Genomic DNA, 18095 nt, shown 5'->3' with positions numbered 1-18095 from the left:
AAGTAGCTCAGGTCATTATAACCCTGAGTTGCAGCTGTCAGCAGCATCCTTACTCCCCAAGAACTAAATAATTCAGAAGACCTAAGAGAACTAAGCCCAGAGAACTGAGACAACTTGCCCAATAATACTTGTTCTTATAGGGATTCCAACCATGACTTTTCCAAGTTCCGAATTTCTGCTTGTCTCGCCTTCAGCATGAGGGTTCCCTTTGCCATAAAAGACAGAAAGCTGCATTGGGAGACTGGGAGGGAACTCGTGGGTTACCTCCAGCATGTTTTGCAGAGGGGATGGGACTAGAATCCAGGAAAGCTCCTAAAACCAATCTTAGAACTGATAGTCGGAATTCTGGTAGGGGTGGGCGAAAGCAGCCCCCAAGTCAGTCACTGAAGTTTCGCCTCACATGACATCAGTTTTCATTTCGATTTCATCATTGTGCCGTTTCAGATTGGTACAATGGCTGGCTGTACCACACGCCAGAAGAAGCAATGAACAAAATATTCAAAATGCCTGCTTAAAATCATCAAAAGTATTTCCTAATCTTAAAGAAACTGATAAAAGCAGCATGTGGCTCCTTTTACAGTGTGATCCGAGAAAGCCTTTTTTTATTATTTTATTGTTTTTGGCTGTGTTGGGTCTTTGTTGCTGTGCGCGGCTTTCTCTAGTTGCGGTGCGCGGGCTTCTCATTGCGGTGGCTTCTCTTGTTGTGGAGCACGGGCTCTAGGCACGCGGGCTTCAGTAGTTGTGGCTCTTGGACTCTAGAGTGCAGGCTCAGTAGTTGTGATGCACAGGCTTAGTTGCTCCGCGGCATGTGGGATCTTACCAGACCAGGGCTCGGACCCGTGTTCCCTGCATTGGCAGGCGGATTCTTAACCACTGCGCCACTAGGGAAGTCCCCGAGAAAGTCTTAAACGCATCGCTCCCCTTGAAAAATACTGCTTCCCTTTGAAAAACACTCTCCCAGTTGATGCTTGAAATTTGATTATCAAATCTCCCTCTAGGTTTAAGTCTCTAATACCTGTCCTAATCCAAACTCCTGTGAAATCAAGCCTTAAGCTCTCAGGAAGTTAAATCTTAGGTGAATGACTATTAGGGCGAAGTTTTGATGGGCGAGGGGGAAGGGAAGCAGAGAGCTAAAGTCCCCACATTTGCTAAAATGAGAGCAAATGTGGCGCAGATGGGAAGACCAGGCAACAGGCCCCTTTCAAGGTTTTGCCCTGGTTTTACAAATAATTGGCAAAGTAAACAAATAACTCCGGAATGTCAAAATCACCAGGATCACCAGTTAAATATTAATGTTGTCCTCCCAAATGGTGGTTCTCAGTTACATATTTACCTGAAAGAAAACCCCAAAGAAAATGTGGACACATAAAGACAAGAGAGTGAGGTCTTGATCTTTGGGCAGCATTTGGAGAAGGAAAGGAAAGGAAGTAACACTTGGGTGGGTGGTTTAATCATTTGAATGATTTTCTTTTGCTAGTAGGTTTATGTAGATCTTTTAAATCCTCTAAGTTAACCCACTGATTCAGGGACAGTTATTATTTCCACTTAAAAAAAAAAAGCAAGGCAACAGAGAAGTTGAGACATTTGCCTGAGGTTGCACAGCTGGTCAGACAGACATGGGTTTGCCTGATATGAAAGTTCCATTTCTCTCTCACTCAGCCTCACTGGAGGAGAAGGCTGAAGTTCTACTGTTTTTCAGAAGGGTGGAGATGTCCTCTTTCATGGGTAACCGACACACAGCTTCTTACTGACGTATCTGCTGGACTAGCTGAGCAGCCAAGGCACCAATGTTATAGGAGCGAAGAGGGAGCTCTGGGCTACCACTTTGAAATCCAACATAAGCATTTCACAACCAAATGAGGCAGAAACAAATCTCCACTGGGTCACGGCTTACAGAAATTGGTCATGCAATTGATTATTCAGCGTTGGGTTTGGGGAATGAAAGCCTCCTACCTTAAGTCAGGGCAGGTGCAAAGCCATGAAGCAGTCATTAATCACTCAGGCTCTGGAGTCACAGAGTTGAGCTTGTATGCTCACTTATAAAGAGACTTGGTCCCTCTGAACCTCAATGTCCTCACCTGCAAAATGGGGGAATAATACTCTGTAGGACTGTGATTAAATGAGATGGCCTGTTGAGTGCCTGAAGTATAGGAAATGCTCCCAAATGTTATGGTCTTTTTGTTTTTTCCTGCCTTCTTTAAAAGTCACAATCCAAAATTCTATTTCATAGGATACATTAACATAAAAAGAAAGGTGATATAAAAGCCACTTGCACAAGCTTTCCTTGTACAAATATGTGGGCATCAGCATCTTTTTAGATTGTGTTTGACATATATCAAATGTCCGGGGTGAAGCTTTGCCATATGAGGACAGCTTTGAATGTGGCCAAGAAAAGAGACAAGGCCAAGTGAAATTCTGTGATCTTCACCTCAAGGGGTGCAGATGGAATAACGAGGAAGAATGAGGACCTGCTTTACTTGGTGTCTCTCTTTCTCTGGTGGCTTTCATGTGGCTTCCTTGGAAGGTTTTATGCTGGTATTTTTCAGAAATAGCGCAGTTGTTTGGGATGATTACAGGCAGTCACCATCTCCCAGAGACAAAGCTGTGTTTAGCTCACTGACCGACTGTCCCCCCTGCCCAGCTCGGGGAAGGCACAGCTGACCCTGCAATTTACCACGTAGCAGGTCTTTGGAGATCTGAGGAGAACTGGCCTTAGGGTGTCAGAGAGACTGACCAAGCAGGACGCATTGTGAGGGAGGAACCTGATCACTCCTCTGGGGCTGAGAGTGAACTTTGATGATAGAATGTGAAATCCATTTCCACCGAAGGCTCACCTGACAGTCCCTTAAAATCCATGTTGGAACTCAATGAATATTCAGAAGTCAAAGAAGATCACCCGAGTTTAGAGAAATCTTCCCTGGAAATCTTGAAGCCACACTGCCTAATAAGGTAGCCACCAGTCATGTGTGGCTACTGATCACTTGCAGTGTGGAGAATCCAAATTGAGACATCTTGTAAAATACACAAAGTCTTAGTCCTTGAACATCATAGCTCTCAATTTTTTTGTGCTGATAACATGTGGAAATGATAATATTTAGAAATACTGGGTTAAACAAAATACTGTGCTCTTAAACTTAATTGTACTTGTTTCTTTTTGCTATTTTTAGTGTGGCTACTAGAAATTTTTAAATTCCATATAGGGCTCACATTATGTTTCTGTGGGTTACCACTGCTTTAGAACTTCACATAGAATTTGTATCCCTAGTCACAACTCCAGTTACTGTTTACGTCCACCTGATGCCCTGATTATGATGATCCCAGGCTATTAACAACTGCTACTTATCCAGAATGTTTCTACCCCAGGGCTTTTGCTCTTGCTGTTTCTACCTCAGGGCTCACTCTCCCAGGCCTTCTCTTATCTGGCTCCTTTATTGACTTTCTGATCTCTTCTCAAATGCCCTGTCTCCAGTGAGGGCTGCCCTGACCACTAGTTGACCACATCAACCTGTCCTATTCTCCTTAGAGCACTTGTATGTATGTCTGCCTTCCCAACTAGACTAGAGCTCCATGAGAAGGTCTACCATGTTCATCTCTCTATTTCCTGCACTCAGAACACCACCTGGCTCAGAGCTGGCCCTCAATAAATATTCCTGAATGGCTAAACGCATTAGCCTTAAGTCTGATTGAGACTATTTAAGCTGCCTTCCAACTCGGCACCCTTCGTTTATATCATCCTAACTGGGCACCCATGGTGGACCAGCCACCAGGCTTGGGGGATACGGTAACAGATGTCCTGGTCTTTACCCTCAGGAATGCAGGAGTTCCAGTGACAAAAATGTCTGCAAACAGAGTGGTCCTGTTACTGCCATGAGCCTTCTGTTGCATTTTACCATGTACGCTACTAAGGAAATAACCCAACAGAGGTTGAAAACCAAGATAACCTCAAAGCTCAGACTCCCTGTTTATCACCTGTAACTGCAGATGGTTTTTGAGAAGACAGCTCTCTTGTGCTCTTCTGCTTTTGAAAACAGATTACCCATTCCAAAGACTATGATTATGGGCAGGATCAGGACACGTATTTCTAGCTATGAAAGACTCTAAATGAGAAGAGAGTTTGGGTCCAAAGGGCACATGTTTTCAGAGGTTTTTAAGGGAAGACTGACCTCTTAATACATCCTGAGATTACAAAAGCATACTGGAGACCACTATGTGGAAGAGATGCTCATTTTCGTATTATATATCCTATAAATATGTGTGGGAAAGATAAATACATTCCAAATGGTTGACCCTGGCTAGCTCAGAGTTGTGGAGAAGGATAGGATACTGAAATACTAGAAATATTTTCTCAACATACCTCCAGATTGTTTTATTTGTTATAATGAACATGGATAGATTTTGTACTTTCAAAAATGAATACATTTGTTTTCAGAAAGAAAATTTTAAAAAAAGGAAATACCACAAAACTTCCCTGTATTCAATAAAGAGTACTTCTCACATCCTGAATTTTTTTCATCTCAATTCTGTGCCTCATCTACTAAAGCAAATGCTAGCCATTAGGCTGAGTATCAAGAAGTGGTGAGTAAAGCCTGAGCTCATTTCTGGAGAATTTGATGATGTCGTACTTCCCAAATACCCACCAAGTACCCTCATATAGCACAACTCTCTTGCCATAGTTAGGACTTCTTTAACCTCTTTCACTAGGAGGGTACCCTTTATTGAGGGCACATATCATAGGCCAGGTCATTTGTTTACATACTCCCATCTTATTCTGCAATCAACACTTAAAGGGTAGGCATTATTATCCTCACTTCTCAGACGTGGAAACTGAAGTGCAGGGAGGTAGATGAATGATCCAAGGTCACAGAGCTGCTTAGAAGCAGAGCCCAACTTTGTCCCTAGCCCTTTCCAACCTTGTGCCTGATTCACCACCACCTGTGCTACCTCTTTCTTAAGGATAAGCTAAGATGAATTGTTTTGCAACTGGTTCCATAACTGAATTAAACTCTATTCTCAATGGAAGCCTAATTCCAGGCACCTGTGAAAGGCTCCTGCTCTCCAAAAGCTTTTCCCTAACTAGCCTTCCATGGACCCTTATCGTCTATCAACCTAACATGCCCTGGGATCCAAGGACGAGGACCCTTAGAAATGGGTAACATGTGACACGGTTATAAATCACAAAGACCATCATGTGAATTAGTTATCAAGGAATACATCTAGCAGCTTCCAAGGAAATGAGACATGGGGTCAGTAAAATTTAATGGGGGTGTGGAGAAGGGATAGTTACAGAGCAGAGTCAGGAATGTCCTACAGGGGTGCCATTGTGAGATCATGGGTAACTAAGGGACACAGAGCAGGCAGATATAGAAAAGAAAGGTGCCACTAAAGGTATTTGTCACCAACCAGGTCAGGCCTGAGCTCACTTACTATGCTAATAAGGCCATGAACAGGTACAAAGCAGAAAAAAACTGGCACATGTGTGGTTTCCCACAGATTGCACTACCCATCCCAGCTGTAAGTTCTGCAAATGCTGCTGTTTGTCACAAGGTAACTGGGATATAAGGCACAGTGGCTCAATGAACAGAAGTCAGTCACTCCATCAAAAAGATGATTCAAATAACATGTTCTCCCAAAAGTCCACTCAGAGTGTTCTTCTCAGGCACTGAGGGCTAAGAAGCTTCTGGATATTTGGAGGGTTGGTTTACAGTGGATCTTATCTAGTAATGTATTTCTAGAAGCAGCCTGGACAAAAATATTGTCTTCCTTCTTCCTTAAATGGAATGTGCTTTTTCTCCCCACAGAAAAAACGCACTTTGAAGGGTTCCATTGAACTTTCCCGAATCAAATGTGTCGAGATTGTGAAAAGTGACATTATCATCCCATGCCACTATAAATATCCATTTCAGGTAAGTGCATCAGGGACAATGGTTAAAATGCTCAGTCATTGTACAAGAAGGTGGGACAGAGATGACTCTGGTCAAGGGTTAGAACTTAGACCAAGCCCAGAAGAAATTGCTGTTTTCTTTCAACCGATGATGCATTCATTCATTCAACAAAGATTAACCACAAAATCTTGAAAAAGTTGTCATTCATTTCCCTTTCCCTCATGTCTTCCCCACCTCAAGGAAAGTCCTAAGTACTCTACTCCTGGGCGGAGGAGAAAAGCTATCAAGGGCCCCAAGCCTAATATTCCATAAGGGTGGTTTATTCATGACTTGGGACAACAGATTACAATACTTGGTTATAAATTGCTTGGAGGTCCTGGAGTAAAAAGACTCAGATTTTATAATCTGAGAACTATATGGAGTTGTGCTGTCCAATACAGTAGCCAGTAGCCACATGCAGATGTTTACATTTAAATGTAAATTAATTTAAATTACACAATATTAATCAGCTCCTGAGTCACACTAAGCCACATTCAATGAATAAACTTTTCACACCTTCAATAGCCACACGTGGCTAGTGGCTAATTTATTGGACAGCAGAGATTTTAGAACATTTCCATCACTGCAGAAAGTTCTATTGGACAGACCTGGTGGAGAGTATATTTAGTCTTTAGGTCATGACATCATCTAAATCTCGTTACCACTCTTGACATTTATGGTTCTGAAAGAGTGGATATCTTCTTGCACATCCTAGGGTACTGTTCATGTTTACCAATCTGAGGAGTTAATATCCCACTTTTTAATGTGGCATAAAAAAGAACTTTTTTCCTACTAGAAATATGACCTCCACAAGTTGGAATTTTTAGTACCAAAAGTAAAAGGAATAACACATATTTTTCCCATCATTAAAATTCCAATTACAAATGAGTGCATGGAAAAAAAAAAAAAAGCCTGGTGAAATTCAAAGATGTGTAGTACATTAATAGTATTTGCTCAATGCCAATTTCCTGGTTTTAAAAACATACTATGTTATGTAAGATGTTATCATTGGAGAAAAGTGGGTGAAAAGTACAGGAACTCTGTACTATCTTTGGAAATTCTTGGGTGTCTTATTTCAAATTAAGAAGTTTTAAAAATCTCGATTATATATTTATCATCTAATATCTTACTCTTTCATATGCCAGAATATTTTTTAATCACTGAAAAATTAATATGAGAAGTAAACGTCCTATCTAGGTAAGTGGAGAACTCTTTTCTCCAGCGATTTGAATTTAGTGATGGCATACTGGTGACATATATTCGAAGATGAGCTGTGGAGTTTCACCCTGTATCTGCATAGCATCCAAACTCCTGGATAAAAAGGACACTAGTCCCTAAATTACCCAAATGTTTGCCTTTGATGACAACTTGAGACCCCACTCTTGGCCCAGTAAGCCAGGTGGGCCTGCTGTCAGTCATACATCTCTGGCTGCATTGTTCACCTTGAACTCTGTGTGTGTGTTTCCAGGTTGTGCATGACAACTACCTCCTGTATGTGTTTGCTCCAGATCGTGAGAGCCGGCAGCGCTGGGTGCTGGCCCTTAAAGAAGGTAATGAACCTCCTGTGCAATTGAATCCCTGAGATGCCTAGATCCTCTAGAAGGCTTGAGTTCCGTGATAGACTAAAGGGCGGCTGATGGTCAAACATTTCTCCCTTTTGGTGCTGGTGGAGGGTCCCACGTTTTCAACTTGGGTAACAACCAGTATAGTACAGGGTCAGGCAAATCCTCTCTGCCACCTGCTTTTGTAAAGGTCTGAGATAAGGATGTTTTTAAATTTTTTTAATGGTTCTATTTAAAAGGGTTATGTAAATACCTCCATAATATATCAATTGTGCCTGCTGGTGAGCAAAACCTAAAATATTTACTACCTAATCCTTTAAGAAAAAGTCTGCTGACCCCTCGTATAGTATGAAGAATAAGAGCATGGGCCCTTGAGTTAGATGACCTGGGTTTGAATCCTGGCTCTGCCACTCACTAGCCACGTGTGCTTGGGCAACTTCCTCAACTGCTCTGTGCTTCAGTTTCTCCATCTGTTTTTAACAAGGGGAGGAGGAGGGAATAAAAATAATAGTACCTGCCTCCTGGTATTATGCTAAGTAGAATAAGTCAGACAGAGAAAGACAAATGCTGTATGTTTTCACTTATATGTGGAATCTAAAAAATAAAACAAATGAATATAACAAAACAGAAACAGACTCACATAAATGGAGAACAAACTAGCAGTCTCCAGAGCAGAGGGGGGTGGGAGGAGGAGCAAAAGAGAAGAAGGGGATTAAGAGGTACAAACTACCAGTCATAAAATAAATAAGTCACAGGAATGTAATGTACAGCACAGGGAATATAGTCACTATTTTATAATAACTTTGTACGGTATGTAATCTACAAAAACACTGAATCACTATGTTGTGCACCTGAAACTAATATCGTAAGTCAACTATACTTTTTTTTAATAAATTTATTTATTTATTTATTTTTGGCTGCGTTGGGTCTTCGTTGCTACATGCAGGCTTTCTCTAGTTGCAGCGAGCGGGGGCTACTCTTTGTTGCTGTGCAAGGGCTGCTCATTGCAGTAGCTTCTCTTGTTGAGGAGCACGGGCTCTAGGTGCACAGGCTTCAGTAGCTGTGGCACACGGGCTTAGTTGCTCCGCCGCATGTGGGAGCTTCCCGGACCAGGGCTCGAACCCGTGTCCCACGCGTTGGCAGGAGGATTCTTAACCACTGCGCCACCTGGGAAGTCCCAACTATACTTTAATAAATAAATTTTTTCAAAAGCACCTGCCTCCAGAGCTGCTAAGAGTAAGGCCCTTGGGACTATCCATGCCCATAGTCAGAACCCAACAAATGTCAACTAGCCTTAAAGGTTTTCAGATCATTGTAAGGGTACTTCTTAGGACTCGCCTTCCCGACAGCATAATCAGAACCAGCACAGCATTTATGAACATGAGCTGTGGAGCCAGGCTGCTAAGGAGAAAATTCCAGCTCTGCCAACTATTAGTGTGTGACCTTGGGCAAATTCCTTGACTTTTCAGTGTCTCCATTTCCTCAGCTATAAATTCTGACTAGAAACAGGCAGTCATAGGGTTATTGTGAGAATTAAAAGTGTTAGGACATTGATTCACTTTGTTATAAAGCAGAAACTAACACACCATTGTAAAGCAATTATACTCCAATAGAGATGTTAAAAAAAAAGTGTTAGGACATGACTTGGAATCATACCCAAAGAAAGCACTCAATCCATCTTACTATTATTATTATTTAATATTATTTTATTGTCATTTAGCCTGAAGCCCTGGATTTGCAGGAGAACTGGGTTCAAATATTAATCTAAGTAGCTGTGGGGACTGAGGGTAGGCAAGCCATTTGAAATCTCGGGAGTCACGATGCCTCTATCTGAAAAATGAGACTAAACATACAAGTCTTATCTTCTTCCAAGGTTGTTGTGAGTCCCAAACGGCACGTGCCAGATAAACTGGGAAGGGCTCTCAAGTTTAACAGTCAACGGGCAGAGAACAAACCCTAAAGTACGAAGTAACCAAAAGGGCCCCAACTATGCTCATTGGCCGCTCTACCTCGGTGGAGGGGTTTTACTCACAGGATGTTAAAGCTGAAAGAAGCATTAGAGATCATCTTTCTAGTCCTCTGTTTTTTTATACTTTTTTTTTTTCCTTAGGAGGAAAGCCTCTTTTTTCCTGTACCCAAATCTGACTTTAAAGCCACAAATCTAGAAAGGATAAAAGCAAAGTTGCTATAGTTGAAGGTGGGAGAAATGGAGTGGTGAGAATCCTACCTATTCAGCCTTCCCTAAGTTCCCTAAGGCGCTTTTGTGGGGCCCATGGTCCCAGTCTAACAACATCATGGCACAGTGGGAACTGGGGCTCAGATGAGGGTTTTGCCCAACCTGAGGACACACAACTAACTCAAGGCAGAGCCGGATAAGAACCCGGATCTGCTGATGCCTAGATTGAATATGCACTCCTCCGTAGATGTATATGCCCGGAAAAAAGGCCGTTTTTCTGACTATTCTAGGCAATACTCATGCAAGCTCACACAGCAGGGTCAATCTCAAGGAATTATAAAGCTGGTGGCCCTTGATAGACCGACCTGGAAATAACTCTTCTGCCGGTGCCAACCCCTTTCAGAAACCAGAAATAACAACAGTTTGGTGCCCAAGTATCACCCTAATTTCTGGATGGACGGGAGATGGAGATGCTGTGCTCAACTGGAGAAGCTTGCTGTGGGCTGTGCCCAGTATGATCCCACCAAGAATGGTAAGTGACTATGAATTCCCTTTCTTCTTCGTACAGTGACTGGCCTCTCTACTAGTAGGAAGGAAAGGCTCTTTGCTTCCCATCACCAGGGGTGTCCAGGATTGAATGCAAAAGTCCACAATTTCAAAATTTTCAGAAGGCAATCATCCACCTCTACCACCAGTCTGTTGATGTTTTTTTTGTTTGTTTGTTTTTTGTGGTACGCGGGCCTCTCACTGTTGTGGCCTCTCCCGCCACGGAGCACAGGCTCCAGACGCGCAGGCTCAGCGACCATGGCTCACGGGCCCAGCCGCTCCGCGGCATGTGGGATCCTCCTGGACCGGGGCACGAACCCGTGTCCCCTGCATCGGCAGGCGGACTCCCAACCACTGCGCCACCAGGGAAGCCCTGTTGATGTTTTTTCATCTCAAGGCCGGTATCTTTTTAACTCCTTGCTACTCAAAGTGTGGTTCTTAGACCAGCGGCATCAACATCACCTGGAAGCTAGTTAGAAATGCAAATACTAGGCCCCCTCCTAGGTTTACTGGATAAGAATTTGTATTTTAACAAGATAAGATCCCCAGGAGATCTGTGTGCGCAGTAAAGTTTGAATAGCACCACTATACCTTCAAGTTAGGAAATTTGATTGCCACAGTCTACTCAAATCTGAAGTTGTAGAGACAGCCCTAGAGATACATAGTATTATCTATTACAGTGGCATCATATCACACGTGTTCAATCACACAAGTTGAATTCTATACACTTGGAGGGGGAAGAAAGTAAAACCGAAACAACCGCTCATTTTACAGTGTGGCTTCTCCCCACCTCTACTTACTTGCCCTTGACCTCCACAGTCTCAGAGAAAAGGAGGCCACAGCCTAACTGCACAGCAAAAACAAAAGATATTGGGTTTTGGCCTTTGAGGTCAAAGACCCAGGTCCTAGAGATCGGAGTGCACCTCGATTTTATCTTATGTGATGACTTTGGGACCTGAACCCCCAGTGAAGGGCAACTCCACTCTGATGCACTTTTACGTACATTACACTCTCATTCCTCATAACCATCTGGGGTAGATGGTATGATGTTAAAGAAAGAGGAGGCTTGAGGACTTCAACATGCTCAAGGTCATACAGCGAGGAGGTGCTCTGCAAAGCCATTGTTGACTAGGAATGACGGATCACGTGGACTGTTTGCTTCCATAGCCCTCTCCTCTCAACCTCTCTTACCGTACTTAACTTTTCTCATCAATCAGTTTCTTTTTTGCACTAAAACCTAATACCTCAGATTGACAGCCCAAGGCGGATGTGCTAAATGTAAAACGTGGCTGGGTTTTCTGCGGCTTCCTGAGTTGCAGCCCCTCTTAGTGCCACTTTTTTTTTTTTTTTTTTTTGCGGTACGCGGGCCTCTCACTGTTGTGGCCCCTACCGTTGCGGAGCACAGGCTCCGGACGCGCAGGCTCAGCGACCATGGCTCACGGGCCCAGCCGCTCCGCGGCATGTGGGATCTTCCCGGACCGGGGCACGAACCTGCGTCCCCCGCATCGGCAGGCGGACCCTCAACCACTGCACCACCAGGGAAGCCCCCTAGTGCCACTTTTAAAACAACTACTTCTCACCCTCTACCTTGGGAGAGAAAGTTCAAGGTTACCACTCCCTTGGCCCAGAAGAATATCTACCTAGTTTTAGAGGTCAGTGATCCCCTGCATTAGCCCTGTGGACCATCCTCATGAAGGTTAGTATCTCACGAAAAAGAAGTGGAAGGTTTTATATAAGTGGAATCAACCACAAGAACAGGATGGTGTGGGCTTGCCTCAGTGACTGAAAGCTCTTTCCGAGGCCAGAGTGGTCTCCAAATTCCTGCCAGCACCTTGCTGTAGGTCCTTGGATGGGTCACTTTGCCATAAAGGACCCTAATATCCTCATCTCTAAAATGGAAGGGGAAGTTTTAGGGGTCCTAAGATGAAATATTCTCTAAGCCCATTTCCAATTCTGAAATTCTTTGAAACTATGTTTCTGTTTTGCAATTTCCACCATGCATGTAGCGGCTGTTCCTATCCAAGGCAGACAGTATTTCCTCCCCACATGAAGCCAGGGTCTAACCACTGCACCCTGCTGCTGCTCCTGCTTTTGAGTTGCAGTCTACCACTATCTCCTCATCTGAGCCTGTCCTCACTTCCCCTTCTTCTGACTTGGTTTAAATAACGTCATGCACCATAGTTTTGACAGAATCGAGAGCAGACTTTCGAAGAAGCACACTGCACTGGGCACGTAGCACATGATCATCTACTCTGAGTGAAGGCTTGTAGAATTTCCAGTGTTGGGCCCATGTACCAAGCAGGGTCTAAGAGCACAGGGCTTCAGGATGAGAAACACCTGGTGTGAGTCCCAGCCCCCTCACGTCCTTGCTCTGTGACTTCGTATATGTTACTTAACCTTTCTGAGTCTCTGTGCCTGTCTCCTCATCTGTAAAATGGGGATTATGAGAATAAGTAGCTACTTTGTGGGGGTGCTGGGAGACTCAGTGTGGGTGGGGAAAACTCTTAGCACAGCTGCAGGCACTTAGTGAGCTTGCAATAAATGGTAATTGTGTCTCCGAGCCTTTCTCATTTGTGGACAGAAGAATCTGAAGCCGAGATAGTATGTGTGTGTCTGTCTGGGAAGTAGCAGAGGTGGTTGAGTTTTAAACAGACTCTGCTATACCCAACGCACAGCAGCACTTAACGTCTGCAACCAGAACTGGCCCCGATCGCACCACATATGAACTTCACCCAGAGAGGGAGGAAGAAAGGCAAGAGCAAGGCCAGAGGAAGAAGAAAGAGAGACCAGGCACAGAATGCTCAGGGCTGGAACGGGCTCAAGTCCACACAGCTTGTGTGTGGTGGAGCTGGGGTTAGGACACCTGGCTCCTGGCTCCAAGCTGAGTGCCGAATAGGAACCATGTTTCCTATTATGTATGTCTCCTTCTCTGTTAACTGCACACCCAATACCCAATCCTGCCCTTGCTTAAGGAGTTAGCACAAGGGTTGGGCTCCAGTGTCAATGTGTGAATCCCTTCTTACTACATCCCTGACACAGGCTGCCCACCTCCAAGTCAACCCCCTGCAGAGATGAGGCGCTTGCCGCCTGTAGATGCAGCCCACTCCCTGTTTACCTCTAATTGTTAAAGAAGTCCTTGAACTGAGCAGAAGCCTGGGCACTGCCTCCCATATCACACATCCTCCCAGACACACAGACACACAACTCAGGTCCGTTGATTCCAGGCTTGACCTTTTTTAGTGCCTCAAAGGACAAATGCTGAGAGACACAGATGGAGAGATGAAAGGGAAGAGAGAGGGAAAGGGAGAGAAAGAAGAGAAGAGAAAGGAGGAAAGAAGAAAGAGACACAGAGAGAAGGAGCCATGGAGACACAGAGATAAACAGAGCGGGGTGTTGGGGTGTTGTCTGGGGGAGTCAGCAAGAACAAATACTCGGAGTCCTTAAGATAAGTAACTGAAAGTGGATTCCAGCCCTCTCAACGAGCAGCGCGATGACCTCTCACCTCACCCACCCCCTGCTCAAGCCCACAGGGGCATCAGGAAACCAGTGAATCACTGTCCCCCTGAGTCACCAATTCCAAGTCTTGGTTTAACAGGTGGAGGAGCCTTCGTGGAAGGCTCCATGCCCACTGGGAAGGACACACACTGAGAACCGACGTCAGCCCCTTTGGGCGAGGCTTTTCCTGGGGATACAGGAAGAGGGGCCCAGATATTGGCTTCTGGAAGTCTCTGGTGTCTCCTGGAAAACAAGATTGGGAACGAGCAGGCTGAAAGAGAAAAAACCCAGGCCCTGTGTCTCATCCTCCCCTCCTGCTGTTCTCTTTGGGGCCCCTTTTCTCTGAAAAGCCCCCTGCCGCTCACCTTTAGTTGGGCACATTCGGTTTCATGCTCATTTTCTTTTTCTGTTTTTCTCGTTTCAGCTTCAAAGAAGCCTCTTCCTCCTACTCCTGAAGACAACAGGGTGAGTGAGAGCACGAGGTCCGGGCGCGGTGGGCTGGCGGCGCCACGGGCTACAGCTCTGGTGTTTCCCATCTGCCCAGGTTTCTCAAATGCTAGGCAGATGCAGCAGATTTGTGGTGATGCAGCTGAACTCAACACCATGGGTTTCTCGGGCCTGAATTGTCTCGTGGGTGTGTCCAGGTAAAAGCCACCAGATCTTCACCCCACTGCCTTCACTCGGCAAACACTTATTGGTAACAAAGTGTGCAGCCAGGCACCTGACTAGGTTGGGGCATAATAACAGCTCACAGCTATATAAAATGTGTATTTACCCCACCCTTTGACATACAATCATTTTGGAAGCATACATCTGAGAATATCTTTTATTCTTCAAAGCACATCCACACTTTTACCAGCTATTTCGAAACTCACTATCTTCTCTAGCCACTTCAGGGGGTTATAGTTTTATTCGCGTGTGAAAGCTTGGGAAAGCAAGTCCCATGAGAGGTTCTCCCAAAGCCATTCAGTAACTTAGTAGTCAGGCTAGTAGGATGCAGTTTCTGGTGTGGTGGTCTTGAACTCGCGTGGTGGTTCTCAAAGTGTGGTCCAGGGACCAGCAGCATCCGCATCACCTGGGAGCTTGTTAGAAATGCAAATTCTCAGGCCCCACCCCAGACTTACTACATGCAAAATTCTAGGGGAGGAGCCCAGTAATCTGCATTTTAATAAACTTCCAGGTGATCCTGAGGCACACTGGAGTTTGAGACACATCGGTCTAATGTACTGACTTACAAGACTTAGGTGATATCAAGTCAACTCTCGGGAAGCTATTTAGTTAAGAAGACAAAAAAAAAAAAAGAGGAGAAAAATCAACCTAAGCCCTCACTTTATGGTAACATCAGCACCGATATCCACATCTGAGTAATTGCCCTTTATTCTAGAACCTACTGATTCAGCTTCCTCATGCTTCTTCCTGAAGAATGAGCTCCGCTTTTTCCCTCCAGCCAGTATGGTGACATTTCAAAGACTGGCAGCTTCCCCATAAGGGAAGTTCTACGTCGCTCAAAAGCGGGCTGGCTTTCAGATTTGTCGTCAGCCCCCTTCCTCACAACAGGAAAGAAGTGGACTGAAATTGTAGCAGAAAATGAGCTCTCCCCCTTTTTATTTCATTCATCTTCTAAAGAATATTTCACGATCACCCTGGAAAACATGGTTTGGAATCCCCCTGCCCTGGCTTGTCGGGGGTTCCCCCCACAGTCCCACCTAAACCCGCACTTCTGCACCTTAGACTGGTTTGCTCCTGTCTGGTTTGCACTATCAGTGAAGGTGGAAGTCAGAAAACAGGGCCTATCCATCTCCCCTTGGACGCCACCACTTGGCTTCTCAGATTTCTTGGAGGAGAAGCCTCTATACTGCTCTAGCACTCCAACCACAGGGCTTTTGGAATCATAGCTGTAGCTTCAACCATACGTCTAAATCCACAGTAACATTTCTTTTATCTTGGATTACTTGAATTCACTTCTCCCTTCACCTTCATCTTCTGTCTTCTAATGAGTGATGGCATCTTGAGTTGGCATCTGGAGAAGCTATACTTTTATTGATTTTTTCTAAAATAAATTTATTTATTTATTTTTGGCTGCATTGGGTCTTCGTTGCTACGTGCAGGCTTTCTCTAGTTGCGGCGAGCGGGAGCTGCTCTTCGTTGTGGCACGCAGGCTTCTCATTGCGGTGGCTTCTCTTGTTGCAGAGCACGGACTCTAGGCACGTGGGCTCAGTAGCTGTGGCGCACAGGCTTAGTTGCTCCGTGGCATGTGGGATCTTCCCGGAACAGGGATCGAACCCATGTCCCCTGCATTGGCAGGAGGATTCTTAACCACTATGCCACCAAGGAAGTCCCCATATATGTTTTTATATACAAATATTGGGGCATGACTATACTGGACAACGTAATAAAATAAAATGCATCTGTATTTGAATCCTGTTGGATTTGGCAGCTCAAATGCAACTGATACAGGAATGTAGTATCAGTGACTCAAAACTAGTATTACCATCTGTGATACGATTTTCCAAAATGGCAAACAACTCTCGGTCAAGTTCTGAACTAAATAAAGTGTAATATTCCCTCAATGTAAAGGGTGGTTGTACTCCTAGGAAACCAAGTACTTCATAGGGTTGAAGTAGGATCTAGGCTCAGAGTGTCATTGTACATTATTGCTGTAAGCAGGCTGCTCACCACGTGAAAGCCTAACAGGACATTGAAAAGTTGTACAGGATGTGGGATGCTGCAGAGAGTTTTGCATCCTTGACCCTCTCCCATTCAATGCTAGTAGCACACCTCAACCTTTGTGACCTTTGAAACACTGCCATAGATGTCCAAAATGCCCCCTATGGAAAGGTTCCACATGGTTTGAGAACCCTGCTCTGATCTTTCTCTTGATAATAATTAATCAGTTGGGCCTATAATGAGATGAATACCATACCATATCCTTTCTTTATCTTCAGGTGCCCTTGAACAACTCCTTCCTCCTCTGGCTCTTAGGGTGAAAGCCTCAGGCCCAACAACTCTTATCTGTAGTTCCAAATATATCACCTCACGAGCTCCACAGATAATCTTGACTTCAAATTCCAATCTGGGCTCAGCTGGGATGACACACTGTATCAGTATGACAATTTTTTTTTAATCTCCAGGATGTTTATGCCACCGATTGCTTCAATGTACTCAGAGAACTTATGATTTCCCATCACCAAATCTCATTCTAGCCAGTAATCTCAATCTCTTCCCATGTTTGCTGTCTCACAAAGTCTGCCAACCTGTAGCAGGTGTGCCCACCCTGAACCCTTGTGATTGTTTACAGTCTCCTCTTCACATCTCAATATCTCTTCCTAAGAAACACACTGAAAAGTAGAGACATAGGCAAGGCAGCCCACAAGAGGAACAAGGGGTCCCACATGATATAGTAGAGAAAGCATAAGGCTAATTCAATTGCTAAACTTGGCCACATCCATTTCTCCATCTGGGCCTCAGTTTCCCTATTCTAAACAAAAGAATGGATCAAATGATCTCTCAGAGGCACTCCAGCTCCAATAGTCTATGATTCTATGGATCAGGACAAGCGCACAAATAAAATCAGAAAAGCATATGGACTGAACGATTTAGTGTTGACTTCATCCCCTTTGCGAACAATGTGATGCTTCTAGCAGAGAGGCTGTGAATTGTGACATGGTTCAAGGAAAGAAACAAGCAGACTTTTGTGAAAAGCACAGCCACTGGGAATTCACTGGGGTCAGAATTTACCACATAGAATGGGAGAGAGAATGAACTCCAGGTATTGAATGTCTTTGTGTCCTATTCAGCACCATAAGCCTAACTCATAAAGAAAGCCAACTAGGCAGGCAAATGGCCACAGCAAATACCCCCAATGGTCTGTAGGAACCGGTGTCTGTCTGGCCTGGCATAGGTCCAAGAGCAAGCTACAGCTTGGGAACTTGCTGACCTCGTTCCACAGTTTACCTCCTTTCTGCATCTTTGCTTGATTTTATTGTGTCCCTCCTCCAGCAGTTACTTCGAGAACCTGAAGAAACCTTGGTCATTGCCTTGTATGACTACCAAACGAATGACCCACAGGAGCTCACGCTACAACGCAACGAGGAGTACTACCTGCTGGACAGTTCCGAGATTCACTGGTGGAGAGTTCAGGACAGGAATGGGTAAGGTACCTTCGTGCTTGCTGTCCCAGTTTTTGAGGTGAGGTGGGAACAAAGAAAATACTGGAACGATTGTCCCACCTCTCTCAGCAGGACCACGGCACTGAGTTAGGAGAGGAGAGCAGAGGCAGAAGAAGGAAGGAAGAAATAGTTGAAGAGGGTCTTTCCCCTTCTCAGAAGTGGCTGGGAGGCAGTCACTTGCTATACTGGCTCCCTGCACCCCATCAAGCACTCCCAGCCTCCAAAC

The 18095-nt window shown here is 44.6% G+C and overlaps 1 protein-coding gene across 2 annotated transcripts in view; it reads left to right on the top strand.

Moving 5' to 3' along the window:
• The window catches only part of ITK (IL2 inducible T cell kinase), a 66768-nt gene that overhangs the window by 13570 nt on the left and 35103 nt on the right, over positions 1 to 18095 (top strand). The window contains exons 2-6 of one of the 2 annotated variants that reach the window (XM_027081439.1): positions 5799 to 5903; positions 7390 to 7471; positions 10063 to 10191; positions 14125 to 14165; positions 17700 to 17851. In XM_027081439.1, coding sequence (XP_026937240.1) covers positions 5799 to 5903; positions 7390 to 7471; positions 10063 to 10191; positions 14125 to 14165; positions 17700 to 17851 — 509 coding nt within the window. The remainder of the gene's footprint in view (positions 1 to 5798; positions 5904 to 7389; positions 7472 to 10062; positions 10192 to 14124; positions 14166 to 17699; positions 17852 to 18095) is intronic. The other variant, XM_027081438.1, reaches the window with a different exon arrangement.

The sequence above is a fragment of the Aethalodelphis obliquidens genome, unplaced genomic scaffold, assembly GCF_003676395.1.
Source record: "Aethalodelphis obliquidens isolate GAN/ISIS:26980383/991018 unplaced genomic scaffold, ASM367639v1 scaffold45, whole genome shotgun sequence".
Taxonomy (NCBI): Eukaryota; Metazoa; Chordata; class Mammalia; order Artiodactyla; family Delphinidae; genus Aethalodelphis; species Aethalodelphis obliquidens.
Note: the sequence above shows the minus strand (reverse complement) of the source record. Positions and strands in the feature narration are given on the sequence as shown.